We start from the raw sequence: 14,886 nt of genomic DNA, 5'->3' as shown, positions 1-14,886 counted from the left end.
TGAACAAGTATTTTGCACTGTACATTTACATTGTGATAAAATCATGCATTTATCAACAAAAGATTACCTTCAACAAAAAATTCATGATTTAAGGATGTTTTTCAACCAGTTGTCACATTTAAAGTTTTTTCTCACATAAAAAATTGACAGCGACATGACCGAGTGAGCAATACAATTCAGAGAAAATACTTTGACACAAATATCCTGAGATAAATAAGAACATTATCACGGATATACTAGTGCTTCCTTTAATTTTAGTAATGTCTCAATTTTTCAACTAAAAGGCAATAAGGATAGAAAACACAGAGCAATGTATGTGAATTGAAATGTTGCTAAATTTAATGAAAAGTAGTATTTTTAGAATATCGTTCGTATTATCTAATGTTCTGTCTACTTCTAAATGTCATTAAAAGATCACATATAACCTGTAAAAAGTTACTAGTATTTGCCATCTAATATATGCAATTTGTTTTCTTCTAATGATTACAATAAATCTAAATCAACAACATTTTAACACAAATTTTAACGTCAAATTATCAAAGAGTAAAGTGTGAATTTTCATATGATATACAACTAGTTTAACAGATCAGAAGAAAATTCAACAACACATATAATGAAACCAGTAAAAAGGTGCCAGTATTTGCGATCATATATTCAATTTAATATCAATTTCACTGGTTCATTCAATCAACTCTTTTACTCTGGTCAGGATTTTTCAACTCATTACAGTTCGTGCATATTAATTAATAATAATGATGATGATCTAATTAAAGATTATAAGAGAAGTAATCTTCTTCTAATAAATAATAATGATATATTAGAAAGAACCTGTAGAAGTAAACTATAACCTGAAAACAGTTATTTATTTTAATAACATATTTTCAGCAAAGTGAAAGTCAAACTATCAAAGAGAAAATTTTGATATGATTTATTCAAGCAACTGTTTTATACCATAAAAATTGTGGTATATTAATGATGATCTAATTAAAGGAAATATGAGTATATTAGAAAGTAGATACAGAAGTTAACTATAACCTGAAGGTGTATATAGTATTATTTATGTAGGTGTGTAAGTGAATAAAACATTGTTTATCTTGACAGTTACAGTATATCAACTAAATATCATTCTTAAACTTTTTATACTAGTTATACTCTCATTTGATGCTTTTGAGAGCCATGCTTGACTTAAAAAGATGTAAAATGTCCTTTAGAAATTGATAAGCAGTTAAGTCTTAACAATGTCTGACATAGTTTAAACTTAAAGCAGAGAAACTATGAGGTATCTGGTTCTGCCAAATAGAAGAAGTGAATACAAAAGGTACACTGCTGACACGCTTCGCTTCTATTATGTCCATAATTCTGCACCGTACGCTGCTCACCGTACCTCGCCTATTTCTACTTTAAAACTGTGTGGTTTCAACTATATCTTCAGTCAGTTTTTCAGGATATAACACATTTTACACCACTAAATTGGCAACAGGTACATCGAAAATTACCTTGATTTCATCAAGATATGCCACAATACCTCACACGAATCGGTTGAGAATATCCACAAGGTGAAAACATATCCAATAAATCACATAGCACTATGATTCAGAAAAGTCATTAGAAAAGGCATTACTTTGTGAAAGCCAACATAGGGTCAACTCTACAAAGCACTGAGCACAGAATCATATTTGTTCTTACCTAAAGGAGGATTCAAACTCACGGCACCTCACCATCTCGAATAAAGACAATTAAACTTTCTACCAGTACCACAAAAAGACAGCTTGTTCCAACTCAGCGTCAGACGGAAGTATTGACGTTTGTAAAATTTCTTGTATAATATATACTCAGTCATATCAATGTTTCCTCTCACTATCTCTTATTTATATTTTTATTAGTAATGATCATTACATAAATTCTCCACAGATTCCTGCTGCTTCCAGGAATAACTGTCTGCTAAATTCCTTACTGTATTGACATCAGTTTTCAACCTAATGATACACATTACAAGAACATGAACTAAAGATAAATGTGTGTTCTATGATATACAGATGAAAGCTTATAGAATGGAATGCAGATATACAAAACACCTACTGACTTTGTAAGTTTGTTGAAAAATCAAATTTAATTGATTATTTCTATGAGAATTGGAATATCTACTTTACAATAGAACTTGGAAAGACAGGATATATTGTTACTACAGAGATAGTAGAATACAAGAAATAACATAGAATAGAACACCTAACCTAGATGTGATATACAACAGTTAAAGAATGGAATGTCAGGTAAACAGAACAGCTAGATATTGTTACTGTGATATATAGACTGGAATACAACAGCTAAATCAACCTAATATTTCTCCACGCTGAGTAAAAACTATAGTTGATAGAAATCAGCAAACTGACATGATTATTCTGGCACATGTTTCTTTCATTCATTATAAACATTCACCCTAAATACTAGGTGGTTTATAGTCTTAACTTTCTATTTTCTTATACACCTACTAAACACTGTTCATTATCAATATAACCAAGTTTTAAACATGTATATAAGGGTTTCTGATAATGCAATAATTGCCAGTCATGTCAAGATAGTTAGTTCTTTAAAATAGCATACATCAGAATGGTATGAATCAAATTATTTGCTGTATGTATATATATATTATATATGAGGTTAAAGGTTAAAAAATCATATCATGTATGAGACTGCACAAATCTTTTTTTCTAGTACCATCAATTGTTCCATGTAAGCTTGATCTTTCTGATGTGAAATTAATTCAAGGCTTCTGATTTGGGAAATTCCATATATGGGAGCTTTATTTTGTATTAAGAGATCATGTAAACTTGATACAATCTTACTGGATATAAAAAATAAATGAAAGACTCATTAGACTTACTGCTACAGACTGAAGTAACTTGTTATTTTTCAATCATCATACACCTCAGCCATTGAGAAACATGGTATCCTAATAACTACCAGTATATATTATAGATAACAAATAGCTAAGATAATGTACATGTGTTTTATTTACAAACTAATTACACTAATATATAAGTTGCATGTGAAATACTAATTAAGTTAGTCTATCATGTACAGCAGATTGAGAGAGAGACTATTATCAAAATCATCTATCTTATTGGAAAAAACATAGCTAATAATCAACAATCTTTTGTTAGTAATATCACTAATAGTACTTACATCTTATTTTCACAAAATTAATTAGCTTATCTATTGCTCTGTGACCTAGGCCAGTGCTTTCATTGTCTCAATACACCTCAACAGTAGGAATTTAAACTATAGTAACATCATAATACTCACTATCACCAATTACCCAAACTAAACTCATTTCATGTTTAAAATCATTTGAATAGAGTTTTAAGAATCAAATTTAAATAACACAATCCTGACAAACTAGAAATAAACAGTAAATATAAGTTTAATAAACCAGATCAGAGATCAGAAGAGGTTACATACCATTAACAGTCAGACACATAATGACTAGTCACTGAAACACAAATGATTAAAAATTTCCAGATTTCAGATGATTACTGAATATTATCAGATTAAAATAAATAAATGAATAACAATGATATTAGTAATAAATAGGTCAATGAATCATAATAATATATATTTTTAATATATTTGAGCTATTTCACACACTAATCAATATTATAACAGATGTTCAATAATTATTACAACATACTAAGTTCAACTATAAACCAAGCAAGTTGTTCTATAAGTCATCATCTTCAAAACATCTTTCAACGTTTTCCCACTATGTTCTAGATGTTTCCTCCTAAGGTTGATTTGCAACAATGTCTTTTTGTGGCAGTTGATAAGCTCAATTGGAACAGAGTTGGATTTTCATCTCCTAGGCACTTAGGTGCCCTTGCCTTGATTTGATTCTCCTCCAAATCTGCTATATATGGTTAACGAATTTTGAATCATATCCAAGATGAATTGAAATTTATTCAAGCTACAGAAACTTATTGATGCATCAGGCAGCAAACTCTGAAATGTTACAGCAGTTTCTTAAAATCTCCATTTCATTAAAAGCTGGTAGATCTTGTCTTCATTTTTTCTTATTTTAAAAGAAAAATATGGTTCAAAATATTGAAGAAAGATTACCTTTTTTTAAGCAACATGTGTTGTCATAAATCCCATAATACAAAATAGAATTTTACAATCTTTTATACAAAAACAATAAATGATTTCCTTTCCATTTTCTTAAAGCAATAAGAATCTCTACATTGTTTGCTTGTCTATCACTTTCTCATTCAAGATAGCTTAGGTAAAATCAAGATGACATTTCAAATTTGTGAAAATTCCACGCAATTTCTCAAATACTTCAGTCTTTTAGACATTCCTGGTAATGATATCCGATTCAGTATTATTGAATAGACAAGTATTTAAAGTAGCAGAAATCAATGAGAGTGTCTCAAACATTAAAGTCTGTATCTAAGGGTAATCATATAATTTCCCCTTCCAGAAAAGTGTTTCTAGAAAAACAAAGATTCTGTCAGATTTAAAAGTCTAACATAGTGATTAGCTCACAATATTTTGAAGTCTTTAAAAGCTAGTAGAAACCTAACATTGCTGAAATATATATTAACCATTTATAGCTCTTTTAAAATCTCTTGGACTATATTTTGTTTATGGTAAAAGGTTTTATAAGAAATGCTCTCTTATAGAAGCACTGGCCTAGGTCACAAGTAGAGACTATAGATTTCAGCATTGGAATACATCAATTTGAGTGAAATATTACATCTTTCTCAAATTACTTTTTTTAGACAATTCATCTTAACTTCAAAGGATTGGACAGTTACTACATAATGAAAGCTGCTTGGTTTTGAAGCAGATTTCTACCTGTAATATTTGTAGAACTTTGAACACCATTTTAATTTGACTTTACTTTCAACCAATCCTTACCTTAAACCATTTTAAGCTCCAATTTTTTCTCAGAGCTATATTTCAAATTTTTCAGATATTTTAAGAAAACAAATGTTTACCAAAGTGACATTACCGTCTATATTTTGATATATGTATTCTATTGACAGCAAAAACAGATCAAGATTGAGTATGGTTTGATGACCTACATAACTAAATCAGGCACAACCTAGAAACCTGAAGATAATCCTAACCTATCTCTGTAAACAACAATAAAATATTGTTTACTTTCCTGATTGTTTATTGGCTCTAGTGATGTCAGGTTATTTATTTACCTGTTGGTGATTAGTGTGGTGGTCAGCTTCCACTCAGGATGGTCAGTCAAGTGGTCTGGCCAGGCTTTAGATTCTTAAACATTGTAAATATTTGTCAATAAATTGTCAGTCTAATTTCTACTTTTTCTGTGTGTATGTTTTTCTGAGTAGATATTCCTCACATCCTCACAACATTAACTTTTATTATCATTTTTTCAGTCCAGCCAGTTTCAAGATTCTTATAGATTATAAACATTCAGTGTAATCAAAATTAAGACCAAATTTGCATTTGTTTCGTTTAATTAGTTTTTAATATCAATATAGTGGCTTCATTAAAAATAAAAGCTAAAAAAAAAAACGCAAGTTTGGCCTCGTTTTATTTAGACTGAATAAAATATTTTAATAATTTGTCACCTAATTTCTTTTTTTAGTGAGAAATTTGAGCTTAGAAAATCTCTGACGGTCTATATTTTGAACAAGGACTTGTGTCCTTTTGATAGATACCCAACCTATTCTACTTTGCAAAACATGAACACAATGTGAAAAAACTGGATGGTCAAACCTTGGACACATAAATAATGATAAGACATACCAGTGGTTATAGCAAGGTTCATGTCCTAATATTATACAGATAACATTACATCACCTGGTTTGTATGTTGATAAGAAGGTAAAGGTGAGAAGGTAACTGATTGATTATGATGTATCATCAATATTCTCTATAATACCCTGGTAGACTATATATAGACTGTAATAGTATTATACTTATATATCATATACCCCTACTTATCATTTTCCATATGACTCTCTAACCTCAATACATACAGAAAATATTCTACTGAGATAACCTAAAAATATTTCTTTACTTGCACTTTTCATATTTTCTATTAGATAGTAATGTCTCTCAGAAAAGTTACAGTTGCTAATTTGAATTCATTTTTCCCACAAAAACATATAAAACTGAAACTAAGATTCAATACTTCAATCATATCATAGACTTGAAGTGGGTGGAATCAAATAGTAAATCATATTATAACATGTACATACACTTCATAAAATAAGCTTACATATACACTCTTGAAGGCAAATGCAGTGATAATTAAAATTCGTCCATAAATGTGTTACATATCTCTAAAACCTATGAATACTGAGTGTAAATGAAATAAAATGTCACACACCCTGAACTCCAAATAATATAGCTTATAGCGTATGATATTAACGTTATGTGTTGTCACTTGGCACAGCTCAGGTATATATTGTGCATAATTATGTTGCCAACGCTAGGGTTCAAAGGGTAAAAAAGATGCTACTTTAATATGAATAATTCAGCTGTATCAGCAAATCTTTTCAAATCAGCATGTTCTTAGAAGCATTAAAACAAAAACCAATACCTTAAAAATTCCTAAGGATCACATCCTACACCTCTTTAGTCTATATAAACCTGTATAGATGATTCTCAAGGTTACTAATGATCAACGCTCTCTCAACATCTATTATAATATTGATCATTACAAGACAAGTTCAATAAGGTTTTTCCAATAAGTTATTAGTATGTTTTTAGAGAGAAAATAATCAAGTTGACAACATTCCATTACTGAATCAATTTCTCTACAAACAATATCACTCTGTTGTTATCTCAGGTAAAATATAACTGGATGTTATAATAGACATTTTATCTTCACAATGGTCAAGGTATTGCTGACTTCATCTTATACCTTGACTGCTATAGCTACCTTTCTGGTATCAAAGGAGTTTACAAAGGAAGCGTTATGGTTGGATTGTATAAGTACAGCCAATCAGAGACCTTGACAGAAAGTCTGTAAATAAGAAGCCATAATTCTTACACGGCTATGATTGGCTGAATTTGCTAGCGTACAATCCAATCAAGTTGCTGCATTCCATGATAGTAGAAAGGTTGCTATTGCAGTCAAGGTATAAGGTTAAGTTCATAAAAGCTTGACATTGTGAAGATGATGACATTGTTGCATGTCAGCTTTTCTTTTGTACAGGGAAATCTCAATGATAGAGAATATTGAATAGCCTCCTCAAGATTGTTTCTAACATCAGTTTAACAAATAATTTTATTTTCTGAGACTTTAATATTGGAATTTATCAGAATTAGGTATACGCTTAATCTCTAACTAAAAATAAAACTATTAATAACTTGGAGATTGTATTGCTGGAGATTGTTTTGCCTTTTTCTGAATCACTACTACCTTGTATGAGATAATTCATGAAATGCCACCTTACCCACTACTGCCGAATAGGGCAATATTTGTTATATATTTTTTTCACTGGTGCCAATGAGAACATATACCCGTCAATGTTAGAGGTATAAACTTAATACCAATGCCCACTTACCGTAACGATGGGCAGCATATAGATGGGCAGGGTACTCGGGCCCAGCATTCTATAGAAGCATAGTACAGACGTATAATTGTATATTGATGACAGACAAATCATATACTTTTGTAACCTATTGAAACCAAGTAAGAACGATCACAACGTGAGATTCAAAGGTTGTGTTAAAGACTGGTCATGAAGATACCCACGGACCCACCTACTTCTATGTAACCTTACTCTATATGTACCTTTAACTACAGAATATTATATATGAATGAAGTTCACAGGTCTATAATTCTACAGAGTCTTGATAGTGTTTTTACTTACATGTATGTATACTCCAATCATGTCTCTCTATTTAAACAAACAGAAAATCATTGATTTTGATAAATAATTCATAAGACATTCCCGTGATAAGTTCTGAACATTGATAATCATACTTTTAATAAAGATAGAATTTCCAAGAATAATTTCATTCATCTAGTCATGATCTTTACAAACAAGTGAAGTCAGAATGACATAAGATTCCTGTGAATCTAAGAGATGTTTGGATGGATGTCAAGTTAGTCATCAAAGACATAGTAATTGAGCCATTGATGCCAAATATTGAGAGACAAGAATATGATTATTATTCTTTACAATATACAAAATACCATATCACAATGATATCATAATTCTTATCACAATTAAACACTTTTAAAAGAAAAGATTCATCATACTAGAACTGAATGACAATTGTATAATTCCTTCAAAAACACTCACTTTCTATTTCTATTTCTATGTGTCTCAAGAAAAGATGAGTCGTCATTTAAACTTTCAAACAAGGATAATTCTGGACACTTATGGATTTGAAGGCTTAAATTTTGATGGTGAGCAGTGAACATTTTAATGATAAGCTTAGTTAAGAACTTGTTAAAATTATAGAACAATATCTACTTATGTTGTGCATCTAATTTCCATAAATATTTTGGGACCATACTTTTGGAATTCGGAGGTTTTTGTGTGATGGAAATGATGTTAAAAGAATCAGAAAAATTTCCAAAAAATCTTGGGATTTCATATCAATCATGTCTGTTACAAAATCTTCTGCAAATTCCTACTTCTATACGATTATTTGGAGGATTAAGACTGACTAGACAACTGACTTGATATTTTTTTTTAGAAAGGCATACCGTACCTTGAATGATGGAAATCAATATGAACACAATAACTATTAACAGAATATAAGAGCTAAATGAACATGCCAGCTAAGATAAAAGGAAACGATTAAAGAATTTAGAAGAGAGTGAGATAAAGAGAAGAGTTATGTCAATAATAACATCACAGTATTTGTACTAAGTGGATATTTGTACTGAATATTTTAAATAGTATTAGTATTTATGTTTAGTTTACCATCACACTCTGTCAACATTATCTTCTAAAACCTGAATGTTGGGGTTGTACAGTTACATCAAGGCCAACTGCCAACCTATTCAATATCATTGACAAATATTTTATTTCACTGATAATATTTTTGAATGATCTAGCCATCAGAACTTATCTACCTGATTGACTTTGTCAGCTTGTTGACTTTGATTAATTTAGAGTGTTATGCAAAATTCTCCATATGATTGGTCCTAAATACAATTTTGAAACAGTTTACCCTTCATAAAAGATAACCTGCTACTATCTCATGAGTTGTTTTTATAATTTACAGCAAACATTAAGAACATGTTGAATAAGATTATATGACACGTAAAAACAGATGATGAGAAATAGATGTAAATTATCCTGAATAGATCCAAAGATTGAATACAACTCATAAATGATTAAATAATATATTAACAAGTAGCAAACTACATAATAGAAGAATGCCTATCATAATGAAAGTGTAATTTACACTTATGCAATATCACTCAACCATAACCAAAATTTACTTTTATTCAAACTTATAACTGCTCAAATTCTATTTACAAAAAGATATTGAAGTAGTGTATAAAGCACTGTATAATCATTTTTAAAAGTACTGGTAAGAACTATAAATAGAAAGCTTTTCAAAACAAATAACTGACCTTTCAAATAGGAAATGGAAAACCCTTTAAAAATGACTGAACTCAATATTCAACTATGATTTCAGACAAAAAGCTTTAGTCAAGATCAAGGTTTTCTCTTATGGCTCTCAGAATCTAATGTTTTCTTACTTTTTTATTTATTTACTTACTTATTAGATAAAAAAATCAATTAAAAACTTCAAATAAGTGATGAGTGACATACCTGAAATTCATTGAAGCAATGAACCATGGAAGTCATTCAATAACATTAGATATTGGCTGACAACAAATCCTGTTTGGATTACAATTGAATTTATAAGTAATATGTTGTATTGTGGTCAACGGTACTACTCTGAACTCAATGAATCATGAGACAGAGAAAAATTTTAAGATGACACTGGCTTTAACAGTGTCAATTTTATATCAAAATAAACATCAAGAAATTTGTCTTCATAGTGTAGTATAACCATATTATATTAATATCACTGAATTTTAGGTTATTATTTAGTGAGCCTTCCAATTGTATAGAAGTCCAAAGTCACAAGAAGTTAAAGCTGTGTACATAACATGTGAAGGGATGTAAACCCTTACCATTTTTACTTATCTGTTACTGGTACTATATGATAATTGATATGTAATTATGCCTCATATTTCAAAATATTAAATTAAACTCACCAAATCTTTAGCTTATTTAACATTAATCCATGATATTCCAATTATTTAGACTTATAGTAACACTCCACACTTGATGTTATATTTCTGAAATAAATAATTTTCCATATTATATTTCACTTTCTCTGTCAAATTCTGGCAACTTTCTTTTATCTCAAGACTGACAACCTAAGACGACCAAACATTTATAAGGCTTTCACATGACTTGAAAGAAGTTCAGAAAAACTATTCTAGTTAGAGAAAAGTTTCAATCAAACACCTTTTACTAGTTTCAGTCTCCTTTCACTACAAGCTACAGTCTGGAAGAAGTCAGTGTATCGTTCAAACTGTCAAACAAACAATCAATCAACAAACATTTTAACATTTTTGGTATATTGATGAACTAGTCAATATCATCTTATTTCATACAATAACTGACCCAGAGTTTAAAATCCTAAATATAAGAATTGTCTGGTCACAACTGAACCTTTGAAAGGAACATTTTATCTTAAATTTACCACAAAAGTCTTCAATATTTACCTATTTATCTGCAGTGAAGGAAAATTTCTTGACTGACTTACAGGTTCCGTACAAATTAATTCATATGACAAATGAAACGAAGTTATTTTAAGTTTTGATTCCTTTAGGAAAAAATTATCTATTTTAACAAAAGTATTGATTTAAAAAGAAATCATTAAAACTGTTATATCAAAGAACCAGAATTAATGTTGAAAATAATTTCGTACACAAATACAAAATAGTGTCGAATATTTAAATTCCAATGTTGAAAACAAACACGAAACGGTACAGGCTATTTTGTAAGGAGAAGTATAAGGGAAAATGACCTGTACCAGCCTATATACAATCGTTGACCCCGCGTGGTATCTGCGCTTCCTTTCAATGGCTGAAAATATACCAACGGGTTGGGAAAAGCGAACAAGTCGTTCTTCTGGTAATTAGTAATGACAGTACATGGCTTACATTTGTAGAAAAAACAAATATTTAACAAGTAGCACATTTATAGCTCTCAGTCATTTGCATCAATAACTTAGTCAGTCAGAAACTGAGATTGAGAAAGCAATCTATTTGAGTACATTCTACATCCACTAAAAAAAAAAAAGACAAATGATGATGCCATGCAACAGAAATTTTCCTGAATGTTTATTTTGTAAAATGACAGAAAATAATTCACTGTGGTAGTCATATTCCTAGAAGTGATTATTTATAGTCAGTTCACATCTGGATGTTGATCCAGTAAACTATACTTTCTATACTATCACGTCTTTAGTATTTTGTACAGTCGAGTAACCTAATTTCGTGGAAACCTATTATTCGTGGATTTCCGGAAAGGATTAATAATTTACATGAGCGACCTTGCGCGACCTCCGCATTAGTTTGTTTTAATAAACATGGGTTTTCTCTACAATATCAGCTAGTAGAATGAATCCAGTAGTTGCAAGCAAGGTAAAATGTATTAATGTATACTTTGACAAATACAAAATGGCGGATTTCAGTTATTACCAAACGTCACCATTTTTTATCGGCCGAATTTCCTTATAATCCCTAGCCGTAATCGGAATTCCAAGTGTCGTCTGCTAGAATGTAGTCCAACGAATGAAGTCACGTGATCAAGTAGCGGATTCCGTGTAAGCAGAAAATTTCTATGGAACACAAAGTGGACCATATCCTTATGTTAGGGTTAGGGTTAGGGTTTCAGTGACTTTTAGCAATAAATCACGCTACGTATCTTATTTTGTCAGTCAGTATTTTTTTTTTAAATCGTGGTTCTTTGAAGGAATTGTCACTAGTTATAATGAATTGATATTAAAGATAAATACTAAGAGAAGTTAATTATACCACCCGGTATCCATACAACGTGTTTTTCTAGACTTATTTATAGATCAAACATTGTACACGAAAATAGGTGAAGCATTCTGCCGCCGTTGCCGAGTTGGTTGCTCATGAAATATGGGTCAAAGTGAAGAATTCATAAAGAAAATCGAAACAAACCAATTTTAATTATTTTGTAGAATATCTGAGGAAACATCTAAGACATAAAAAAATTTTTTAGTTTTTTTAACTTTCACGAAATTCGGTGCTGAATCCTTATATCCACGAAAATAGGTTACACCACTGTAATTGTTGTAAGCTTCGATGCTTCTAGACCACACAAATTATGACTTGGACATATGAGTCAGAGTGCATTTGCTTATTGTAGGAATGTCACTTACAGTTATACAGACTCAAGTGAATGTATCTTTTAAGGTAATGTATCCTTTAAGTTAATGTATCTTTTAAGTTATGTATCTTTTAAGTGAATGTACAATAATTTATTTCTAGGTAAAGATTATTATTTAAATATTTACACTAAAGAAAGTCAGTGGGAAATACCTACAAGACCAGCTCAAGACAAGATGAGTCAAGTTAAATGTTCCCATTTATTAGTTAAACACAATAAATCACGAAGACCAGCCAATTTTAAAGGAGAAACAATAACCCGTAGTAAAGAAGAAGCTCTTGATCTCTTAAGAGGTTTGTAGGATTGTTTGTTGATTGAAATTTTTATTACATTTAAGGAACCATCATGTATAACAGTTAGCATATTGTAGCAAGATCTCAATGGCTGTCTACATGTTTCAAATGAAAATATCTGTTGCAAACTTTGTGGAGAAGGTTTTATAAATAATAAATGATAGGTGATTGCAGCTCGCTGAAAAAAACTTATTATTAATTATTCAGGAGCTCAGCTGACTTCACATGAGATAGAGTATAAATTATACCATTTCCTGATGGTGATATTTGATTTTCAGTTACGTATTTGGAATTTGATGTTTTATTTTTTTTATCTTTTAAGGTTATATGCAACAAATCAAAGATGGAGCCAATTTTAGTGAACTAGCAGAAGCCCACAGTGACTGTTCTTCTGCTAAGAAGGGAGGAGACCTGGGATTTTTCGGTCGTAATCAAATGCAGAAACCATTTGAAGAAGCATCATTTGCTTTAGAGGTTGGTGAACTCAGTGACATTGTAGATACTGATTCAGGTGTTCATGTTATATTAAGAACAGCCTGAAAAAGTTTTTTGTCATCTTTCATCAATTTTATGTTCAAGCTCATTATCACTGTTTGTGTTACATATGGTCAAAAACAAAATCTATTTGATAGTGTTACAGTGTGACCAAATCATTCACTTAACCAATTGTTAAGGGTATAATTTTTTTTTGGTCTTCTCATTTAATTGCAGGCAATGTCTTTCTGGAGAGTGAGAAAAATGAGCCAAATTATAAGGCACCTTTTTTGTTTTGTTTTGGGGCATAATCACTTTTTATCATTGTTTTGTTATATTTGTCAGATATTGAGAATATTTGTCACAATCATTGATTTTCTTATTAGTGCTAAATTCATCACCTCATCTAGAGTTATATATGTACTGTACTATTATGGGTAATCATGACAAATGTGTCCATGAAAAATAAAAGTTTTCATAATGTTGTGTAGTCATTGTTTCTGATTCTTATTGCATTATGGCATGAATACTTAAGGTGACTTCCAATAAGGAAAGAAAGGCCTACTTGATATGTATCTAACAGGAACTCTACTCACAAATTTTCAAAAATGGGTTCAACACTGATAATATCTAATGTCTGGTTATGATTCATGTCACATGTTTTTATCTGTACTATTCATACACTTTGTAGCAATATTGAGGAAAATATAGAAATAATTATCCTTGCAAGGAAAATGCAGCATTTTTATTAATGTAGAGGATCATATCAATTTTAAATTTGAATCGGTCTTGAAATTGATGAATTTGAAAAATTGAAGCGTAAGCTTATTGTATACAACAATTATCTTCTTTTACTCTTTTTGGTGAATGATTATTCTTTTATTTGAGATATTTGTTCTCTTCATGACTTCATGTTGGAAAATTTCATCGACGAAATGCTATACCGGGCTGAGATTAGTCTACACATTCAACTAGCATACAGATTCGGGTTGAATTGTCTCGGCATACACATTCGCGGCAAATCAACCCGATATGAAATCTTAAATATTGTTAAAATAACATAAATTTTTTTATGACAAATACACATAAGAATTCTTTCAATTTCGCAAACACGTATATGTCTAACTCTCTTAGTCTTTGTACTGTGGCCCATATAAGACATAATTTTTTTTTATGGAAGCTGAAAATTACCAAAGTTAAACAGCAAATTAAAAGGCGTAGCCGTCGTAGGAACTTTTTTGAAATTCATACCATACTATCTCACACTAGCCCTCATTCGAAATATCAAATCACCAAGTTGCTGTCTCCCTTACTTTTTATGTACAGGTTTGACGCACAACTTACTTTGTTCTGTTGTTGAATCTTTAAGTTTTAACATGAGTTCTTTCACAAAATCACTTGCATTAATGTTTTCCTTTGATTCTAAAATTTCGTTAGCAAGAACACGTATGGTTTTAGCAACAGTTTCAACTTCCTCTTCAATGTAAATATTTTCAATATCAGGATTAACCGCATAATTGCCTAACAATAAAGTGCAACAAGGCAACGCAATGTTTGCAATACCCTCGTAGACCTGCTGGATAATTGCAGTAAACTCTTTCCACTTTTCCCCGGTCTCTTCTGAAGGACTGTCCATACACTACATGGTGCTTGTGTCTTTTGTCGAGCAAT

The 14,886-nt window shown here is 30.5% G+C and overlaps 1 protein-coding gene across 1 annotated transcript; it reads left to right on the top strand.

Moving 5' to 3' along the window:
• Positions 1-11,109: 11,109 nt before the first annotated feature.
• LOTGIDRAFT_180428 (hypothetical protein) lies at positions 11,110-13,281 on the top strand (the record flags this gene model as incomplete). Its single annotated transcript, XM_009050768.1, has 3 exons — positions 11,110-11,161; positions 12,550-12,741; positions 13,064-13,281. 3 exons carry the CDS (start codon positions 11,110-11,112, stop codon positions 13,279-13,281), a joined length of 462 nt encoding a protein of 153 aa, XP_009049016.1.
• Between the last annotated feature and the right edge of the window lie 1,605 nt (positions 13,282-14,886).

The sequence above is a fragment of the Lottia gigantea genome (genome assembly GCF_000327385.1).
Source record: "Lottia gigantea unplaced genomic scaffold LOTGIsca_155, whole genome shotgun sequence".
Lineage (NCBI taxonomy): Eukaryota > Metazoa > Mollusca > Gastropoda > Lottiidae > Lottia > Lottia gigantea.
Note: the sequence above shows the minus strand (reverse complement) of the source record. Positions and strands in the feature narration are given on the sequence as shown.